At 42.9% G+C, this 22,589-nt stretch overlaps 2 protein-coding genes across 3 annotated transcripts in view; one reads left to right on the top strand and one right to left on the bottom strand.

The window, feature by feature from the left end:
* Nucleotides 1–926: 926 nt before the first annotated feature.
* Nucleotides 927–13,666, bottom strand: SOCS4 (suppressor of cytokine signaling 4). 2 transcript variants are annotated; one of them, XM_065402960.1, is made up of 2 exons: nt 13,583–13,666; nt 927–3,199 (listed from the first exon to the last, which is right to left on the bottom strand). In XM_065402960.1, the coding sequence occupies exon 2, from the start codon at nt 3,098–3,100 to the stop codon at nt 1,790–1,792; it is 1,311 nt and encodes a 436-aa protein (XP_065259032.1). In that variant the 5' UTR covers nt 3,101–3,199; nt 13,583–13,666; the 3' UTR covers nt 927–1,789. The 2 variants fall into 2 exon arrangements, with proteins under 2 accessions (XP_065259032.1, XP_065259033.1); XM_065402961.1 differs by lacking the exon at nt 13,583–13,666 and adding an exon at nt 11,079–11,125.
* Nucleotides 13,667–16,034: 2,368 nt separating this feature from the next.
* WDHD1 (WD repeat and HMG-box DNA binding protein 1) overlaps nt 16,035–22,589 on the top strand; it is a 45,752-nt gene continuing 39,197 nt past the window's right edge. Inside the window, exons 1-2 of the mRNA XM_065403762.1 lie at nt 16,035–16,111; nt 19,529–19,640. Of these exons, the coding sequence (XP_065259834.1) occupies nt 16,035–16,111; nt 19,529–19,640 (189 nt within the window). The remainder of the gene's footprint in view (nt 16,112–19,528; nt 19,641–22,589) is intronic.

Below are 22,589 nucleotides of genomic sequence, written 5' to 3'. Positions count from 1 at the left end.
AAATACCCTTCTAAGACTAAAACTTAATTCAGTTCTGTGACTAAAGAAAGAGTGTTTGTCAAACCTCAGTAAAATTAACAACCTGCAGTGTATTCTTTTTAAAGAGCAACAAATGTAACTTCTGTGAATGTTCCAGGAGAGGGGTGCAGGGAGACAGCTAAGGAAATTTGGGATTTGGGGGGCACTGGCATCACTCTGCAAACAGTAACTGGGTTGTGGAAGCCCGGGTGTAACCTCAATGCTTGTAGACTGACTGTTGGCATTGAGGCTGTGACCCCAGCAGCCTAGCATTTAAGGCATCCACAGTTGAAAGGGAGGTGATCACACAACCCCTAACTGGTCTGGGTTGAACCCCAGGATGATGTCACAGAAGAATATTTAGGCAAGGAATGCAGTGCTTCAGTGGAGCTGTGTGGGAAAGTTTGCACAGCAACCCCTGGCACTACTCAGTCTCCAACTTTTGGGAGAGGGGAGATTTGCTGCCCACAAATTCACATAATTTTCTGACAACTGTTTCTTTGGCCATTTTAATTTCAATGTCATGCTATTTTAGGTTCCAGTTCTGCAAACATTTATGCATGTGAGTGATCTCATTCAAGTCAAAGACTACTCATGAGTTAATCACATACGAAAGAATCAGGGCCTAAATTCCTAAGGGATTATTCAACATGTCAAAACTGTCCACGTGGTTAAATGGAAAAACAATATGCTCACTTTAGTTACCTATATTATTACTTATCACATTTGACAGACTGGCTAATCTGGGCCCAGTGCCATAAGCAGAAGTGAGTCCCTTCAATGAAGATGAGATTGGAGAGTGCTCAGCACATCACAGAATTGGGCCCCTCTGCCATTTACAGTGACGAGCTCTATGCCTGACTCTGCACCCACTGCGGTTCACTGGGATTATGCCATTGATTCACGTATGAGCAGAATAATAACTTTATTGAAAAGAAGGCAAGAGTTTGATTTTTGTAAATGACCACACAAATAGAACGTAAAATGGTGCAGCTTTCTGGAGGATTATCCATGCATAATTTTCTTGCACACAGAATTTGGCAGCAAGCAATCTTGTCTGGGGAGATGTAGTACTTGATCAATCTGTAGCTATTTCTTCTAAACCATATTTAAACAAAAAGCCCTCCCGCTACTAATGAAGTAAGAAGGTTATCCATCTTCTTTTCAGGATTAACAGTGCAAGATAAAACAGTGCTGTGTCAAGAGTGTTTAAAGAAAAAAAAAGTAGAAAAAACTTCATAGCAATAACTGCCCATCAAAATATAAAGACTGAATAATATTTTACACACAGTAATAGTGTTAGAAATAGACTGATTAATTTTACTTTATATATAGGTCATTAGCACTCATTTTAAAAGATAGAAAATACAGATTAGTCAATCTTTAGTTTACAGCGCATACGTTTCAAACATGCCTGCAACATATGCAAATTACAATATAAAAAGACAGATCAAATTCAAATATGAATTTTTATTTTTAAATCTAAAGACTATCCCTATGTGGAAACCCTAGAAAACCTACCTGAAATTCCATAAAACCCTAGGGTATGAACATTACCAAAAAACCACAGAGTCGAGTGAGTTGACTAAAAAGGGGTGGCAGGAACAGTCAAAGTACATTTGGATAGAAAGACGCAGGGAGAGATCAGTTTGGACTGTAAATAATCTGCAGAAAAGATTCAAATTACCATAGAAAAAAATTCAAGGGAGGAAAGACAACACAAATTTTATCAGATCAAGAGACAACCCCTATTCCCCCAAAAAACTACATTCTAGCTTTGTTGCTCTGGTACATCGATCCTGAGTACTCTAACTTTTGATTTATAGTGATATTCCTTCAGATATAACTTGACAGATGGAGGAATAGGAAGAGCATCAATGCCATCATATGTTGTAGAGTTGCAAATAACTGTTCTGCATATATGCTGAAGGGAAAAAGGAAAAGTCCTGTTTAAGGGAGTGGATAAAAGTGGTTCAAAGAACATACAAGAGCTCGGGTCTTTATAATGCTCTAAGAGACCAGTAATGTCAGGAGAATGGAAGACACAAGGATCATGAGCATCAAAGCTGAAGTTATGATTCCACTGTTCAATTCTTGCATGAAGAGAACGACTATAGCGTCTAAAACTAACAGAAAACAAATAGTCTTCTTGGGCAGAATCTCGTAGTAAAAAAGTTCCTTCTGGCTTTCCTTCTAGTAGTGCCTCAGCTGCATATTTGTCCATTACGCCCCAGTAGCATGGATTGTTATTGATCTGGAGAAGGTCTGGGACAAGACAGTGGACATAATCAATCTGGGTATGATATTTGGGAGGAGTTTCCAACTGTAGCAGTTCATCATCCGTTTCCCATTTGGGTTTGTTCCTCTTTCTAGAACTTGTGCAAAGTGTTATAACTTCATCATCAGAGTCCATATCACTCTCCTCTTTATTGTTCTTTAACACCTTACTCATAACCGATTCAGTCCTAGGATCACATTTACAGGAGTTGCTATCTGTAATGTCACACGGCTGCGAGAAAGAGTTTCCTCCCGCATCTGTGCTCGCTCCATCTCTCAGATGATCATCTGTCACTTCATTTTGGGATAAATCAGGGATTATCCAATCTTCTGATTTTTGATTTATGGGGGCAGTGTGTCTTTTAATTAAATGCCATCGAAAAGCTAGCTCTGACCGCGGTGGGAAAGGACACTTATCTAGCATTAATTCACTGATATGAATTTTTCTCTTCGATGGAAGCACTGAAGAGTGCCGACTGCTACAATTCTTTATAGGAAAACACTGTCCCACAGCATCTTGCAATTTCTGTTTAAGAGACCGGCCTAAAAATCGGTGGCCACATGAACGATCTAAATCCAGTTCAATAGATGAACAGCTGTGCTTCCTCTCTTGGCTCCTTAAACCAGCCGCTGGTTTTCCTACACTACTTGCTGCTTCACCATCAGAACAATTCTCATTCTTTTTTGACCATGAGAGCTTCTTTCCACTCCACACATAACCATCCTTTCTGTCTGCACTCCTACTACGGGTGGTTTTGGGTCTTACATCGACATCTTTACTATTACTTTCTTTATTTTCCGCCATTTTGACAGCTTAACTCCAAAAGTCCCAGAGCTATATGTTGTGTTTTTCTGTAACAGTTTCTACAGCGTGAAGCTTCTTTCAGGCATTTTCTGGAAGTATCTAAGGAAACAGAAAACACAACTAGGTTAACAGCTTTACAAGTTCACAACACAAGACTAACTCAACTGTATAAATTACAGTAATGGCAATTAACTGCTGGCATATATATAAATAATATACGTCAAGCTCAATTCATTAGGAAGATTCTTCACAAACACTGCCTTGGTCGCAGACCTAGATACTCTTAATCCTTCTCCATTATTAATATTTTCCAGTAGTTACCATCTCCTTGAGTATGAATAAGGCATACATACACCATGCTTTATAGCAGAACTGACAACAATTTTGCACCAGGTAGGTTTTAAAATGGCACACTACATGCATTAGGTTATATTGCTTTGGTTGTTCACTGAGCAAATGCTGCATCTATTCCAATCAGCCTTTCAGGAAAGAACAAGCCAGAACAGAAACAAAGTAGGTCAAAGAGTACAAAGAGCTACTGTACCTAGATGATATGCTTGTTTATTACTAATCCACAAAGTATGATGCCTAGGATCCTATTCTTGACACTTTTGGGTCACTTTCAGGATACAAAATAAATTAAAAATAAGTAAGTCACAGATTCTGCCAATCTCTGAATGCTGTTTTCATGTATTTTTCAAAATGCAGTTAAAAAAAAAACATTAGGTCCCCAGGGGGCTGAAATATCTGGGGCTTTACGTACGGAAAAGGATTAAAACAAAGCCAGATCCCTTACTAAAAGCAATTGAAAAAAGGCCACGGAAGATGGAGCTGCTTATTACTTATTACATTAAATGAGCGTTTTCCTGAGGCTTATACATGCTTAGTTCACTCCCTAAGACTTATTGTATTCTTAAGAGTTAAAGAGTGTGTGTGTGTAAGCACTCCTGGTCTGTCATAATCTGAGGTAGGTTTTTCCCATACCAAAATCAGGATATGTGTCCTCTCCTCCACTGTTTAAAAACTGACAGATGGTGAATACAAAGAAGAGAAAGAAAAGGCATACGCTTCCTCTCTCCATCAAATCCATTCTCATCATGAGAATTACCCAGTATTACACCCCATCACTCTGCATTCCCTGAGGGGCTGAGCATGCTGGCACTTCTGCATGCTGAGTTCCCTCCTCTTCTGTTACTGAGCGAGCAAGAGAGTCAGATGATAAATGAAACCTATGTCTCTCATATAGAACTACACAGCACTACTAATAGGCTAGCAAGATGTTTAAATTTAATCAATGGGCCAAATTCATTCCTGATGTAACTCCACTGTGGAATTTTGGAGAGTCACTTCATTTTACTAGAAAATATTTCCCACAGGCATAGTATGGACTTTGCAGCCTGGGTAGACAGATGTATGGCAGCAGGGCTTGCACTAGTGCCCTAAAAATAGTTGTGTGAACACTGCGGCACTGGAGGAGGCTCGGCCCAGCCGCCCGAGCTCAGACCCACCCTACCTCCTGGGTCCAAGCTCAGGTGGCAAACCTAAGCTGCCGGTGACGCCTCAACATCCACACAGCTATTTTTAGCACACTAGCCTCACCCTGTCTACTTAGGCTGGAAGGCTCACGCCCATTTGCTGTGTAGACATACCTTTTATGTCGAGTAGGGGAAATATACAGGAAGGGGGAGGGATAGCTCAGTGGTTTGAGCATTGGCCTGCTAAACTCAGGGTTGTGAGTTCAATCCTTGAAGGGGCCACTTAGGGATCTGGGGCAAAATCAGTACTTGGTCCTGCTAGTGAAGGCAGGGGGCTGGACTCGATGACCTTTCAGGGTCCCTTCCAGTTCTAGGAAATAGGATATCTCCATATATTATAATTATTATTATACCAGAAGTTTGTGAAAAGTATTCGATTAGAGCACTCTTGATGATTAAAAACTCAACAATATCTAGTATTTGAGAATAGGAACTACAGGCCTGGAGAGTAAGTTTAATAGATTCACTGGCCCAGTTTTCATTTACATCCATATACATATATGATGAACAATTAGCATTTGTACTTCAGTAGTCCCTAGAAGGTCCAATCAGGGATCAGGCTCCTGTCGTGGTAGGCACTGTAGATACACATAATGAAAAGGTTGCACTGCCCCAAAGAGAATATTATTTTCCCAGTTTCATCTGCTGCTGCAGACTAATTTTGTCAGGCAATTGATACTCAAAATATATGACTATGCAAGGAGTACCTGGAGCTGCAACCTCTCAAAACCAGATCTGAACTTGGCCTGATAAAAGGACAGAAAGGATGGTGCAATGGCTAGCTGGGGATCTGGGAGACCCACATTCAATTCCCAGCTCTGTACATACTTCCTGTGTGAAGTTGAGCAAGCCACTAAATCCCATTGAAATAGGTGTCTAAATACCTTTAAAAAAAACTGGCCCTCAGTCTCTGCATGCCTCAGGGCTTGTCTACACTTAAAACACTACGGCCTTGGCTACACTCGGGACTTCCCAGCGCTGCTGCGGCAGCGCTGTGAAGCGCGAGTGTAGTCACGCCGCCAGCGCTGCGAGAGAGCTCTCGCAGCGCTGTATGTACTCCACCTCTCCGAGGGGAATAGCTTGCAGTGCTGCGAGCGAGCGTGCAGCACTGCAGGCTCTGATTACACTGGCGCTTTACAGTGCTGTACTAGCTGCAATCAGGGGGGTGTTTTTTCACACCCCTGAGCGCAGCAAGTTGCAGCAATGTACAGCGCCAGCGTAGCCAAGGCCTACAGCAGCACAGCTGCATCACTGCAGTGCTTCTGTGTAGATACTTCCTACACCAACGGGAGTATTCTCCTATCAGCGTAGGTAATCCATCTCCCCAAGAGGCAGTAGGTGGGTCGATGGAAGAATTCTTCTGTTGACCTAGTTCTGTGTATATGGGGACTTAGGTTGGTTTTAAATACCCCGCTCAGGGGAGTGGATTTTTCACACCCCTGTCTGACGCAGTTAAACTGATCTAATTTTCTACCACAGACCAGGTCTTAGTTCTCTATTTGTAAAAATAAGATAAAGTCACAGAGGCATTGTGAGGATAACTACTTTAAAGATTCTAAGGTGCTCAGATATTATAGTGATTGGGGTCATATAAGTACCTTGGATAGGTACTGTACACTTAACTATCCTATCCATAAACTGAAGACTTTCTAACTAAATAATGCCATGTAGGTGTACTTCCATTAGTGACTGAAATGCAACCAAAGGAAAAAGAAAAAAAGAGAAAGGCAGCAGAGATAGAGAGTATACTTTTACCTACCGGGCAATGTTAAATGAAGCTATCCAGTATACCAAGTTATGCATGTCAGCTCTGAGAACTTTACATTTACAAAGATGAACAGACACAACAACCGGAAGATAATTATACACATAAGATTAGAGTTTCCTGTCTACTGAGGCTTTCTTGTAAAGTGGCTATACCTTAGGCATGTTAAAAGCAGATACAGCTGACAAAACTCAAACATGAAACTCTTCCTCCTAAATAAATGACAAGACAAAACAACATGAATGGATAAAACAGGGTTCATGTCAGGCCACTGGATTCTGAAGGTTATCAGACATCATCATAGCTTTAAAATCCCTACAGGGTCACTGCTACACTGTGTCCTGACATCAACTTCAGGATCTCAACTAAAAGCAACATCTTCTAGCAGATGCATTTATACAATGAAAATGCTGCCCCCAATCAGACAGTAGGCAACAATCACCAGCCAGTGAAAAATATCAAAGAGATAGAGCCTGATCGTGTGTGCTGGAGTCAATGGCAAAACTCCCATAGACTTCAGAAGCAGTAGGATCAGGGCCATAACAAACACAGGGAAGTCTTGTTCTAAATAACTTGAGTGTTGCTCTACTAAAATATTCTTTTTCCACAGCCACCGTGAATGTCTGTCTGCACTGCACTGCCAATCCCTCCAAAACCTTTCTAATCAAGTTGTTAGTTATAGTTTCCATGTGATTAATTATTTAGACAGTTCTCTACTCAAATACAAAAATCCAAGTGTCTCCGTCTGATTTTTCCTCTCATTAAATGACACAACCCCACCCCTGGTATTCTACTAATCAAAAAGATTAGCTTCAGTCATAATTGTGGAAGTTGATATTTTTATGTAACTTATAGCATTCAAATCTATTAAATAATTTTTCCTAACTACTACCCAGTTTCAGACTGCTTACATTTCAATAACTAGTATACATTAGATAATATGTTATTTGAATGGTCTATATTTATCTGTCATCTCTTTTTATTAGTATTTTTAGTTATTTTTTTTTAGATTTTTTAAAACAAATGACTTAAGTTAAGACCAGCCATACTGGGTCAGACCAATGGTCCATCTAGCCCAGTATCCTGTCTTCCAACAGCGGGTGGTGCCAGATGCTTCAGAGGGAATGGACAGAACAGGTAATCATCCATCCCCTGTCATCCAGTCCTAGTTATTAGATACAAAAATATATTCAGTTATTTATGTATCTCTCATTGATCAACTACTGTTCACATTCATCTTTATTCATCTTCATCTTTCACTCATTATTTTGGCCATCACATCTCACTTTAACACTTTCATTTCCACTGAAGGTGGGACACTGTTGACTTACTTCTGAAATAAACCCAGTTAAACATAGCATTAACTCCCAATTCCCTTGTCTCTGTTAACTTGTCTCAGTTCTAACTATTTATTTTGATTTATGTTACAGATTCTAAAAGTACCTAACCTTATCTCTGGGTGCCTCTGTAATACATTATAGATACAATTCCACTAAAAAATGGAACCTGCAACTACCTCTCACCCCTACACCAGAAAATAATTGACTAGAGATAAAATCAAAACCCAGATGATACCTTCTACCCAACAAGAAATCCTGATTCTTACCCTGCCCTTTTCTTCACCAAAACCCTGGGTAGATGGGCTTTGCACCATGCCCAAAGATTAAATATTGGGGCTATTTCATATCCAGTATGTGCATGTGTGTGGGAAGTAGGTTCCAAAGTTCAAGGATACTCATGCAAAATGCCCTACCAGAAGTTCCCTCTCTTTTATATTCAAGGAGCTCCAAAAAAAAGTGCCTCTGCAGACTAAACAGCAGTGGCCATGTGGCACAGGGAGAGAAGCAGTAGCTCAAGTAGGCAGGTACCAAGACATTCCGGGCCTTATAGAGCAAGACCAAGCCTTTAAATTCCACACAGAAACCACATAGGCAAATCATGGAGCACTGCTATCATGCTCCCAGCAAGTTTACACCAATTAATAAGTCAGATACTGCAATCTGCACAAGCTTCAGCATCCAGGTAGATTTAAAATGTAGCCCCGTGTAGTGTGCCCTGCAATAATCTAATACTCAGACGACAAATGCATAGATGACGGTAGCAAGGTCTGGAAAAAAATGGTTGCACCCTCTTGGCCAAGCAAAGACTAAACAAGCCTTAATAGAAAAACTACTGCTAGACAATTTTTTTAACAGCAGCTGAGGATCCAATAAAACCCTCAGATTGTACTTTAACAACAAATGGAGGGCAGGCACAATTATCACCATATCTTCTGGTGGCTTTCCTAACCTAACAACATCATATCAATCTTATATGGATTTGGCTTCAGCAAGATTAGCTGTAACCTGATTTTGTACTTAAAGCACCCTTTACAGTATAAAACATTTTAGATGAAAGCATTGAAACGTTTATGAAAGACACTATGCATAAGACTACTGAATTGTTTTAAAACATTTGACATGAAATTCCCTCAGCCCCCATAAGAAATTTATGAGTTGAAGAGAGTAGTTCTACCTTCCCACTCACCTGATTAGGAGTTCCTACTATAATAATTTATTAGAACACATATTACCCCATATTCCCACTGAAAACCATGTCTCTGCACAGCTTCTACAAAGTTCCGCAATGAGAGCTGAGAATACTAAAAAATATAAAGGAAGCCTAGAGTCTAATACTGTCACTGACTCAAACATGAAAGCACCAATGATGTGACTAATACAAAGGGCCCAATAACACTTCCAATACAAAAATTATTTCCCTCCGCCAGGCACTGATAATACAACTGCAGAATAAAACTGGACATAAAAGGTTTCAGCCTATAAGCAATTTTTCTTGGAAACATGAATAAAATGGGCCATATTGTTAAAGGTACAGGAAGAGAAAACAGAGATCTGTTTTCTTATTTCAGATACTTAGTGATTTTAAGACAAACCATTTTTTTTGTCCTTAAAGAAATAAAACTGTATTGCACCTTTAGTGCTGAATACAGTGTTTCAAAGTATACAGCCTATCAGTTTATGTATTGGAGTAGCTATTTATTTAACTACAACTATATATCCATCATAAGTATCAGTAAGATACCTCTAGTTATAGCAGTGTTTTTCAACCACTGTTCCGCGGCACACTAGTGTGCCGCGAGATGTTGCCTGGTGTGCCGTGGGAAAAAAATATTAAACCATGCTTGAATGTCGGAACTGGTTACTAAAATTTTTGAATCCCACCACTGATGTTAAGGACTATAAATAGCTCAGAATATCAGCTTTGTGTTCAGCCAAACAGGCCCAGGTTGCGCACTGAATAAAGTATTTTATAATTTTTCATATTTCTGTTTACTTACTATTTCATAATAAAGTAATTATAAAATACTTTCTTTGTGTTTATTTGATTCCTATTCAAGAGAATTACTTTATATATAGTCAATATAGGCACAGAGTTAAATTTTTTAACATTTTCTAATGGTGGTGTGCCTCGTGATTTTTTTCATGAAACAAGTGTGCCTTTGCCCAAAAAAAGGTTGAAAAACACTGAGTTATAGGATAGTAGCAGATTAGTCTCTCATGATTGTGAGAATGATCCCATAATGGGTCAGATCTTGCACTCTTTATTCAATACCCGCTAACATCAATAGGAAATATGATGCCTGAATAAGGACTGCAGGATCATGTTCTTTAACTGGAGCATCCCACAATTTCATTGAGAATGGAGGAGTTAAGATCACAAAGGGAAATATTAGTTCAATTTTAAAAATGAATATTAATTAATGAAGGTTGTAAAGGATCAAATGTGCTTGCAGGGACAACTTTTTTTTTTTTTTTTTTTAAACCACCAACAAAACACTGCAGGTTTGACTTGTACAGTCAAGCTATTATAGCTAAAAATTATAACAGCAGCATCACTCAGAATAGTGTAAGATGGCGACTTGTGTTTACAAAAATGTCAATGTACTCTGAGAAAGTCTATTTTAGTAAAAATGACTATGTAAGTCAGCATGAAACATAAAATATGTTCTTGTGTTCTGCAAACACAGGCCATAAGACATCAACATTTATTTTAACTGCTTTTGTAGACGTCACAACTATCTACAGCAACAAACCTGCACCAAAATACTTAGGAGGACAAGTTCTATTTCCTGTTATTCTCCCCTTCAGGAAGACAATAGTATGAGAAAAGAGGGAACGTGTCCTCAAAATACTATCATGTGTCTCCCCAGTGCTTATGAAATCACAGGCATTTAATACCTGACTCTCTGGAATTAACAACAGAAGGAAAACATGATTACTTGTACTTATCTATATTGTAGAGCTTTCACTCCATGAATGAGATACAAGAGCTTTCACTCCATGAATGAGATACAACCCCCAAACTATTAAAAGTTTGGCCTAAAACTATTTAAAAAGCTGAATAACTGCTCCTTTAGGACCACCCTGAAGGACTATAAATGGAAAACAATGCATATTTGAAATGAAGCATAGATTTGTGCATACTTATGTCTAAACACTAGCTTCTGTCACCAGTCTGTTCTGAGCAGTATTAAAAACCCAGCATCCCCCCATATTTTAAGGCACATGCTAAAAGGTGTGAACTGATCAAAGCTTTGACCCCTTCTCTTTTAGCTGCTCGTGAGCAATAAATAAAAGTATAGCACTGTCCTAATGCAAATACAGCCAACACTACTTACCTGCTGCTCCCCCGCAAAGCCATTACGAGGGGAATATGCAGGTGGGAATCTCAGAGCCCGACCTCATGCCAGGCAGCAGCAGATAACACTCACCATCAGACACAAAGATAGACTGGATTAATTGAACAGCTGGATGGGTGGCAAGGGGAAGAGGGAATGACAGAGGGGGTGTGGGGAGAGAGGAAAAGGAGATTAGAGGGAGGAAGAATATATGGGGGGGGGTTGGAGAAGAGAGAATGGAGACAAGAGGAGAGAGGGGACTGGCGGAAAATGAGAGAGGCAGGAGGAGTAATGGGAGTGTGTGACAGGGAGGGGAAAAAAGGAGGGGGAGGGCTGGGGGCACAGAAGGGACACAAGGAAGAGGAGGGAGGGGGAGGCTGTGATACAGAGGAGGGGGAGTGAGAGACTGGGTCAGGGAGAGAGGAGGAGGAGAAAAAGGGAGTGAGACAGGCTGGGGCAGAAGGAAGGGGAGAACGGAGGGGCAGGAGGAGGAAGGGGGAGTGAGGCAGGCTGGGGTGGAAAAAGTTGGGGAGGAGGGGGCGGAAGGAAGAGGAGAAGGGCAGGCTGAGGAGGGAGCTGGGGGAAGGAGGAGGAGGACAGGGAAGAGGAGGAGGGCAGGGGGAGTGGGGCAGAAGGAAGAGAAGGGGCAGGGGGAGTGGGGCAGCAGGAAGAGGAGAAGGGCAGGCTGAGGAAGGAGGAGGGGGAGTGGGGGAGGGGGAAGAGGAGAAGGGCAGGCTGAGGAGGGACAGGGGGAGTGGGGCAGAAGGAAGAGAAGGGACAGGGGGAGTGGGGCAGAAGGAAGAGGAGAAGGGCAGGCTGAGGAGGGGCAGGGGGAGTGGGGCAGCAGGAAGAGAAGGGGCAGGAGGAATGCTGCAGGCGGAAGAGGAGAAGGGCAGGTGGAGGAGGGGGAGTGGGGCAGGCTGAGGGGGGAGTGGGGCAGGGGAGTGGGGCAGGCTGAGGAGGGAGCAGGGCAGGGGAGTGGGGCAGGCTGAGGAGGGAGCAGGGGGAGTGGGGCAGGGGGAAGAGGAGAAGGGCAGGCTGAGGAGGGAGCAGGGGGAGTGGGGCAGCAGGAAGAGGAGAAGAAGGGGGAAGAGGAGAAGGGCAGGCTGAGGAGGGGGAGTGGGGGAAGAGGAGAAAGGCAGGCTGAGGAGGGACAGGGGGAGTGGGGCAGAAGGAAGAGGAGAAGGGCAGGCTGAGGAGGGGCAGCAGGAAGAGAAGGGGCAGGGGGAATGCTGCAGGGGGAAGAGGAGAAGGGCAGGCGGAGGAGGGAGCAGGGGGAAGAGGAGAAGGGCAGGCGGAGGAGGGAGCAGGGGGAGTGGGGCAGGGGGAAGAGGAGAAGGGCAGGCTGAGGGGGGGGAGTGGGGGAAGAGGAGAAAGGCAGGCTGAGGAGGGAGCAGGGGGAGTGGGGCAGGGGGAAGAGGAGGGAGCAGGGGGAGTGGGGCAGGGGGAAGAGGAGGGAGCAGGGGGAGTGGGGCAGGGGGAAGAGGAGGGAGCAGGGGGAGTGGGGCAGGGGGAAGAGGAGAAGGGCAGGCTGAGGAGGGAGTGGGGCAGGGGGAGGAGGAGAAGGGCAGGCTGAGGAGGGAGTGGGGCAGGGGGAAGAGGAGAAGGGCAGGCTGAGGAGGGGGAGTGGGGCGTGGGGGAGAGGAGAAGGGCAGGCTGAGGAGGGGGAGTGGGGCGTGGGGCAGGGGGGAGAGGAGAAGGGCAGGCTGAGGAGGGGGAATGGGAGTGGGGCGTGGGGCAGGGGGGAGAGGAGAAGGGCAGGCTGAGGAGGGGGAATGGGGCAGGGAGAAGGGGGGAGGGGGAGTGGGGCAGGCTGAGGAGGGAGGAGGGGGAGTGGGGCAGGGACAAGGGGGAAGGGGGAGTGGGGCAGGCAGAGGAGGGAGGAGGGGGAGTGGGGCAGGTGGAAGGGGGAGGGGGAGAAGAGCAGGCTGAGGAGGGGGAGTGGGGAAGGGGGAGGCTGAGGAGGGGGAGTGGGGAAGGGACAAGGGGGAAGGGGGAGTGGGGCAGGGGGAGGCTGAGGAGGGGGAGTGGGGAAGGGACAAGGGGGAAGGGGGAGTGGGGCAGGCGGAGGAGGGAGGAGGGGGAGTGGGGAAGGGACAAGGGGGAAGGGGGAGTGGGGCAGGCGGAGGAGGGAGGAGGGGGAGTGGGGCAGGTGGAAGGGGGAGGGGGAGAAGAGCAGGCTGAGGAGGGGGAGTGGGGAAGGGGGAGGCTGAGGAGGGGGAGTGGGGCAGGGGGGAGTGGGGAAGGGGCAGGGGGGAGTGGGGAAGGGGCAGGCGGAGGAGGGGGAGTGGGGAAGGGGAGAGAGGAGAAGGGCAGGCTGAGGAGGGGGAGTGGGGCAGGGACAAGGGGGAAGGGGGAGGCTGAGGAGGGGGAGTGGGGCAGCAGGAAGAGAGGAGGGAGCTGGGCAGGCGCAGGGTACGGAGTTGCCTACCGGGCTCTGTGGCGGGGGGGGGGAACCAGCCCTGCCCCACACTCCCCTCTTGGCAGAGCCCCGATCCCCTCACCTGCCTGGGCAGAGCAGCTCCGAAGCGGCCTGAGTCGCGCCCGCCGCCGCCGCCGCCGCCATCCTTCTTTCCCGACTCGGGCCCGCCCCGCCCCGCCGCTGACGGGAGCAGTAGGCCCGAGCGCGCGGGGCGGGCTGAGGCAGAGTCGCGCAGGCGCAGCTGCGCCGGCAGGGAGCGCGGGAAGGCTGGAAGCGGAGCTGGGCGAGACAGTGGCTGGTGAGTGCCGGGCTCAGGTCTCGCCGGTGGGGAGGGTGAGGGGGTATAGAGGGGGGAGGAGGTGAGTGCGTGTCGGAGGTGGGGAGGAGAGGTGTGTGGGGGGTTAGGTTGGGGGTGGGGAGGAGAGGTGTGGGGTTGGGGGTGGGGAGGAGAGGTGTGTGTGGGGGGGTTAGGTTGGGGGTGGGGAGGAGAGGTGTGGGGTTGGGGGTGGGGAGGAGAGGTGTAGGTGTGGGGGGGGAGGAGAGGTGTAGGTGAGGAAGTGGGGGGGGGGTTAGGTTGGGTGTGGCTATGCACACACCAGGCAGTACAGTAAAACAGGAGAGAGGATTGTGGGGTGTCTCACTGTGATCCCAGCACTGGGCCCGATCACCCCTCAGGGCTGGGTGCAGATCTCCCCTTTGACACACAGAAGATGGAGGCAGTAGCCTTCAGATACTAGCCACCCCAGGCTTTGCCTCCTACTTAGGGGTCAGGACCTACACACAGTGAGTGTGGGGATATATAACCCCCCCATCACCATTCCTGTGGAGAACATAATCCTATTTTAGGGCTGTACAATTTCTGAGGGGATCTCTCCCCATCTTGCCCCCAACATTGATCTAATGTGAAAGTTTCAGGAGCAGCCAGTGGCCAGCAGGGAAGCTTTTAGGGTACATCTACACTGCATATTAAGCATGGGCTCTGACTCAGGTTTGAGCCCAAGTTCCCCCACTATCCACACACAAATCAGTCGGATTTGGGTCTGTGAGCACACAGAACTCTGATCCTAGGACTCTGCTAGGGGGGTGGGTTAGAGCCCAAGTCCCACTGTGACTTGGGTCCAAGCCCTATCATTCTGCAGTGTGGATACAGCTCATTGCTTGAGGGACAAACTTCATTCCAAACTGGTGGAATGATCTGCCCTTTCCAGCAGGTATTTTTCTCCTTGGTAGGGGATGATGGTTATCTAGCCCTATGCTACATACTGAATTAATGACTTTAATCTGATATCTGGTAATTTTTTCTATTGCCAGTGAATATCCAGTGATGCTTGCACTGAGGTCCCCACCTCCAATAGGCAAAACTCTATCTTAAGCAGCTACTGTACTTCCAAGTCCTGCAGCTCAAATAAATTTGTTAGTCTCTAAGGTGCCACAAGTATTCCAGCCTTATTTTGTTTCACCATTAGCTAAAGGCCCATCACTCCTAGTGAAAGCCACTTCCCTATTCCCTGGGAGGTTGCTAAAGTCAGTTCTTACCATGTATTGTAAAAAGTAAAACATATATCAGGGAATCAATTTAACAGACATATATGAATTGTGTGTTTTGAGGTTCTATCCAGTTTATAGGTTTGCTGTCAGGGTAGAATAGAAACTTCAGAGGTATTCAAAAAAGCAGACATGTGGAGGCAGTTTTCTTATTTTAAGAGCCACTGTGTTTAACCAAATTCAAGGGATTAACATTTTTTAACTGTGATCCACCTGGACCTTAAAAAAATACAAGCAAAAGTGAAATGCACGGTGTGTGTTGTTCAGTCACAGTCAGTTCATGAAGAATTTAAAATACAGAACTGTTCTGCATATGTCAATACAACTTAGAAAATATGTAGAATTTTAAAAATGCCTTCTGTTCCAACTACATACTTTGAAATCACTGTTATTTGGAGCTGATGTTTATCCATATTTATTTCCCTCATAATAAAGATATAGGCTTGTCACAAAGATATCGGTGTTGCTTATGTGAGTCCCAGTACTTCAGTTGGATCTTACCCAGGTGAACGCTGGTGCTTGCATGGGACCCCATTAAAGTCATTGGAGCTCTACATGGGTGCAAGGTTCTGCCTTTGTGGATACAGTTACAGGACTTGGGAGTACACTAACTGTTTTGGCATAGGCTAGCAGTTGTTAATAAAGTTCTAATCAATTTAACTCTCATACAGTAAAGTGGTGTTGTATGCTCTCAGTTTATACTTGTTTAACCAGAAATACTGCAGTATTTACTAATCCCCCCTTTAAATTTCTTCATTTCCCTTCATCATACTTTTCAGTAATATTTTTCAAAATACATATATTGTAGTGATTCTTATCAACACTGTCAAGCTCTTTAACAGGAAAAAAACATGCAAAAATATCACTTCATCAAAACGTTTTAACTACTGAAGTTTAAATAGTGTTTTCCTGTTATTAACACTAACAAATCATTTGTATTTGTTTTATAAAGCTTTTTACTTTTTTTTATTATATAGATAAGAGAGAAGATGCCTTCAACACAAAAGCCAATGCGCTATGGACACACAGAAGGCCACACAGATGTCTGCTTTGATGACATTGGAAGGTAAATTATTGAAATTAGGGCTTATTTCAGTAGTTCATATGTCTGCAAGCAATGCCATTGATACTGCAAAACTAGAGGGGGCGAGGGAAGAGTGATGAGAATGTTCATGGGCCTGGCAAAACTCTCATATGAAGAGATGTTGAAAAGATTGAGATTGTTCATCTTAGAAAGGAGTTGAGTAATAAAGGACATAATAAAAGTGTATTAAAATAATGAACAGTATAGAGAAGGTAGATCAAGAGCTTCTGCTCTCCATGTCTCATAGCATGAGAACAAGGGGACATTCAATGAAGTTGAAAGGTGGGAAATTAAAAAACGATAAATAGAAATACTTTTTCACAAATGTGCAATTAAACTATGGAACTCACTGCCACAGGAAGCCATTGAGGCCAAGATCTTAAAAAAGTTCAAAAAGTTATTGGATATTTTTATACTTTTATCATTATTAATTAGGACAGCTCCCGATATTCATATCAAGAATATCGGGAGTTGTCCTAATTAATGATGATACACATTTTGGAAGGGATATTAAACCTGATGCTTCAGGCTTTAAACCAATCTCTAAATCTTAGAGGTCAAGATGAGATATAATGTGAAGGACAGATTATCTCACATCTGCCATGGTTCTTACATCTTTCTATAAAACATCTAGTATTGACCATTGCCAGAGACAGGATACTGGACTAGATGGACTTTGGGTCTGACCCAGTGTGGCAATTTCTATGTTCCCATGACTTTCCTGAAAGTTGGTTGTAAGGCCTTTACATTCTGATGCCTCAATCATGCAATGACTTGCACATTAAATTAACTTTACACCCATGAGTAGTCCCATAGGTTGAAGTAGAAATGGGGCAGTGCGAGGAAAAGTGTTATGTGCATAGAGACATTGGAAATCCAAAATGTAGCTGCATAGATCCAGCTATTGGCTTGCTATCTTTCAGTGTACTCTTTGGTATAGATCTTGGACTATGTTATTGAAGTTGAAGTTAAAAGAATATAAATCAAACGGTCTCCATTAACTTGAATCTACAACTGAGGTCATTTGAAAGACTATTATTGTCTTCAGTGGGCTTTGGATCAGACCCTATGTGAAGATTTAGCCAGGTAACTTTAATCTTCCCAACAAAAAAAATTGTTCACTTAGAGTTGGGGTTTCTTAAGTGTGTTTATCACAAGTCAAATGCTAAAAAACAAGGAAATCATAAAGTAAGACGGCAGGTACCCCGTACACAATTGCAGCCTACAAGCATTGGCCCACTACCTTTATCACGCTCTACTCCACTAACAACGTCTCTAACATGCTCAATAGCTGCTCTGCAATGCTGTCGCTCTCAGCAGGCACACATCAAAGAACTGAAAATTGCACAGAAACACACAACCTTAACTCCTACATTCCAGTGCTACGTTATTTAATTATAATTGTAAGAGTACAAGTGTACCATCCAGTTGCAGGGAAAAGAATGCAAAGTTTGGTCACATACTCAATTTCTTACTGTATTAAAAAATGCAAACTTCTGTATATTAACATGACTTTAAAATAATCAGCTCAACTATACAGTACACACAACTAAACAAAAGCATACATACACATTTTACACGTATACATATCGGTACTAATTATATAACAAAGTAACAAACAGGTCAGGCTAAAGGTGGTGAGAAATAGGCTATGTCTACACTTAAAACATTAAAGCAGTTCAGCTACTGTGCTGCAACTGCACCGCTGTAGTGTTGAGTGTAGGCACTCAATACAGCAACGGGAGGGTTCTCCCATTGCTGTAGTTAATCCACCTCAGTGACAGGCAGTAGCTAGATCAAAGGAAGAATTCTTCTGTCAGTCTAGCACTGTCTACACCATGGGTTAGGTTGGCATAGCTACATCTCTGAGGTGTAGATTTTTCACAACCGTGAGAGACATAGCTATGCTGAGGTCTACTAAAGGTGTAGTGAAGTGGTTCTCAAACTTTTCTACTGGTGACCCCTTTCACTTAGCAAGCCTCTGAGTGCGACCCCCCCTTATAAATTAAAAACACCTTTTTATATATTTAACACCATTATAAGTGTTGGAGGCAAAGCGGGGTTTAGGATGGAGGCTGACAGCTCAGGACCCCGCATGTAATAACCTCGCGACCCCCTGAGGGGTCCCGACCCCCAGTTTGATAACCCCTGGTGTAGTATGATAATGCTGCTGAATTGAAACTGAGCCCTGGTCTATACTACAGAGTTAAATCGATGCAAGGCAGCTTACATCAACCTACCTATGTAAGTGTCTACACTAAAATTTTGCTCCCACCGATGTAACTCACCTGCTACACCGACTTAATAATTCCATCTCCATGAGAGGTGTAGAATCAATGTTGATGTAGGTAGGTTGATGCAGTGTCAGTGTAGACAGTGCGTTGCTTACATTGACTGTCATTGGCTTTCAGAAGCCATCCTGCAATGCCCGCAGTGAGGAGTTCAATTGGTGCAAGCACTCCTGTATGCCAATGTAAGTTAGGTCAACTTAATTTTGTAGCATAGACGTGGTCTGTGTGTGTTAAAAGAGGGTATTAGGGTCAGAATGGTACGGGGATTGATCTACCAACAAAGAACTAAAACCACAAAAGGACAAAATACAAAAAATGATTGACCGAAGTTATAAAACCTTTCCATTACTTTGCCAGCATGACTGATAGCAAATACAAATGTCTTAGTCTGAGCCAAGTACACTAAGAGGAGGCTGAAGTGTTGCTGATAAAATGGAATCCTGAAATCATTCCTGTCTTTCTAGCATTTAAAATTGGAGATTCAGATTTCTGCTCCCAATCTCTGTTTGTGAAGAAGGTTGTGTAACAATTTGTTGCATCAAAGTTGTAGAAGTGAAATTATGAAAGACAGGAGAGTTGAATTCAGAATCTTGACAGTTTTTAAAAGGCCTGCCCTTCTTTACAGCCATCTCCGCTTCAATCAAGTGTGTTTAGCACATTTGGATTAGGTCAAAACTTTGTGACAGGATAGGGGGCAGATTTTCAGAGGGAGGAAGGGCAGTTGGGTACCCAACTTATAGTGAAAGTCAGTGCAAGTTGGGCTCCTAACTTTCCTTTGTGCTGTTGAAAATTTCCTCCTAGATGCTGAAAAATGAATTGGCTGGTTAGTGTCTGAGTATCTAAGGACAGATACAAAAGAGGGATAGGCTTACCTAGTTAGTAGACTTATACTCAAATATTGTGTTATACTAGCAGAATTGCAAGTTTTTCATGTTGTATATAATATGAGTGTCTTTCTCATATTATTTGAAGAATAAATACACTTATAAAATGTTTCATTTAATAAAAATGTGAATTTTCAAACATTTCCCCCCATATTTTGGGCTGAGGAAAATCATAATAACCCTACTATACACAAATGTTAATAATGATATTATTTTCTTAACAGCTGTATTGTAACTTGTGGCAGTGATGGAGATGTTAGGATTTGGGAAAACCTGGATGATGATGATCCTAAGTCCATTAATGTGGGAGAAAAAGCATATTCATTTGCTTTAAAGGTATTAGTATAATATTTCCTATGAAATGTGGAACACGGGTGCTGATATATACCTTGATCCTGCAAAATCTTCCTCATGTTCTTAACTGTATGCATGTGAACTCAACGGGACTGCTGATGTGCATAAAGTTAAGCATGTATTGGAAATATTTGCAGGACTGGAGCTAGAATGGTATTAGATTTAGCAAACTTGATTTAATGTTATGCATATAACTCATTGCATATCTTACATAACATAGCTTTCAACAAATACAGTAGTCTAACTTTTTTTCTTAATGTTGTCACGGACACATCTTACATGAGATTAAAAGGATCTGTTTTAATCATACAATCATAGAAATGTAGGCCTGGAAGGGACCTTGAGAGATCAACAGCTGCAGCCCCCTGCACCAAGTAAACCTAGACCATCCTGACAGGTGTTTGTTTAACCTGTTCTTAAAAACCTGCAGTGATGGGGATTCCACAACCTCCGTTGGAAGCCTATTCCTGAGCTTAACTACCCTTATAATTAGAAAGTTTCTCCTAATATCTAACCTAAATCTTTCTTGCTTCAGATTAAGCCCATTACTTCTTGTCCTACCTTTAATGGGCATGAACAATTGATCCCCTTCCTCTTTGTAACAGCCCTTAACATATCAGGTTCCCCCCTCAATCTTCTTTTTTCAAGACTAACCATGTCCAGCTTTTTTAATGTTTTCTCATAGGTCAGGTTTTATTAACCTTTAATCATTTTTTGTTGCTGTCCTCTGGACTCTCTCCAATTTGTCCACATCTTTCTTAAAGTGTGGTGCTCAGAACTGGACACACTACTCCAGCTGAGGCCTCACTTGTGCTGAATAGAACAATTACTTCCTGTATTTTACATACGACACTCATGTGAATGCACCCCAGAATATTAGCCTTTTTTGCAACTGCATCACATTGTTGACTCATGCAAATTGTGATCCACAATAACTCCCAGATCCTTTTCAGCAGTGCAGTACTACCACCTAGCCAGTTATTTCCCATTTTGTAGTTGTGCATTTTATTTTTCTCTCCTAAGTGAAGTGTTTTGTGCTTGTCTTTATTGAATTTCATCTTGTTGATTTCAGACCAATTCTCTAATTTGTCAAGGTCATTTTGGATTCTAATCCTGTCCTCTAGTGTGTTCCTTCCAGCTTGGTGTCATCTGCAAATTTTATAAGCATCCTCTCCATTCCATTATCCAAGTCATTCATGAAAATATTGAATAATACTAGACCCTGCACTGACCTCTGCAGGACCCCACTAGATACACCTTCCCAGTTTGATAGTGGACCATTGATAACTACTCTTTGATTTGGTCTTTCCACCAATTGTGCACTCATAGTAATTTCATCTAGAGCACGTTTCCTTAGTTTGCTTATGAGAACGTTATATGGAACTGTATCATAAGTCTTACTGAAATCAAGATATATCATGTCTACTGCTTCCCCCCATCCACTAGGCCACTAAGATTGTCAAAGAAGGAAATTAGGTTGGTTTGGAATGATTTGTTTTTGACAAATCCATGTGGCTATGCTTTATAACCCTATTATTCTCCAAGTGCTTACAAATTGATTGTTTCCAGTATCTCTCCGGGTGTCAAAGTTAGGCTGACTAGTCTATAATTCTCTGGGTCCACTTTGTTCCCATTTTTAAAGATAGGTATTATGTTTTCCCTTCTCCAGTCCTGTAGGACTTCACCCATCATTCATGAGTTGTCAAAGATAATTGCTAATGGTTCCAAGATTGCTTCAACTAATTCCCCAATTACCCTAGGATGAATTTAATCAGGCCCTGCCGACTTGAATACATTTAATTTATCTAAATATTCTTTAACCTGTTCTTTCCCTATTTTGGCTTGCATTCCTTCCCCCTTGTATTTATATTAATTGTGAGTATCTGGTAACCATTAAACTTTTTAGTGAAGACTAAAGCAAATAGGCATTAAACAGCTCAGCCTTCTTGATGTTGTCACTTATTAGTAGAGGACCTACGCTAAGTAGAGGACCTACGCTTTCCTTTGTCTTTCTTTTGCTCCTTTTAAAGAACCTCTCTTTATTGCCTTTTATGTCCCTGGCTAGGTGTAACTCATTTTGTGCCTTAGACTTTCTGATTTTGTCCCCACATGCTTGTGCTATACTTTTGTACCCCTCCTTAGCAATTCATCCATGTTTCCACTTTTTGTAGGATTCCTTTTTGATTTTCAGGTAATTAAAGAACTCCTGATGGAGCCATATTGGTGTCTTACTATTCTTCCTATCTTTCCTTTGCCTTAGAATAGTTTGCAGTTGTGCCTTGCACAAACTGCAAAAGTGACTGCACTCCACCAATGTGTTTAGGTGAAGGTATTAAAGCCATTAAAAATTGATCAATTTACTTTAAATATCATTTTACCCCCATATCTACTGACATCTGTTCCCAAAAGAGAGATTAATGTTGAATCACTAGAAACATCTAATTGGTTGAACATGTCTGTCTGGTTTATAGTTTAGATAAATCATTCAAGAACTTTAAGATGCTTTAGAGCAGGGGTAGGCAACCTATGGCACGAGTTGATTTTCAGTGGCACTCATACTGCCCGGGTCCTGGCCACCAGTCTGGGGGGCTCTGCATTTTAATTTCATTTTAAATGAAGCTTCTTAAACAGTTTAAAAACCTTATTTACTTTACATACAACAATAGTTTAGTTATATATTATAGACTTATAGAAAGAGACCTTCTAAAAACGTTAAAATTTATTACTGGCACGCGAAACCTTAAATTAGAGTGAATAAATGAAGACTCAGCACACCACTTCTGAAAGGTTGCTGACCCCTGCTTTAGAGTATATTGGTTTGACAATTTATTCCTTACTCCATTCAGTGGGGTAAAGAACTACAGAAGTTTTCCTCATGCTGAGTTTCTCTAATGTACATATCTATCACTTCTTCACATCAGGATATTCTGA

This window comes from Emys orbicularis, chromosome 4, assembly GCF_028017835.1.
Source record: "Emys orbicularis isolate rEmyOrb1 chromosome 4, rEmyOrb1.hap1, whole genome shotgun sequence".
NCBI lineage: Eukaryota > Metazoa > Chordata > Testudines > Emydidae > Emys > Emys orbicularis.
Note: the sequence above shows the minus strand (reverse complement) of the source record. Positions and strands in the feature narration are given on the sequence as shown.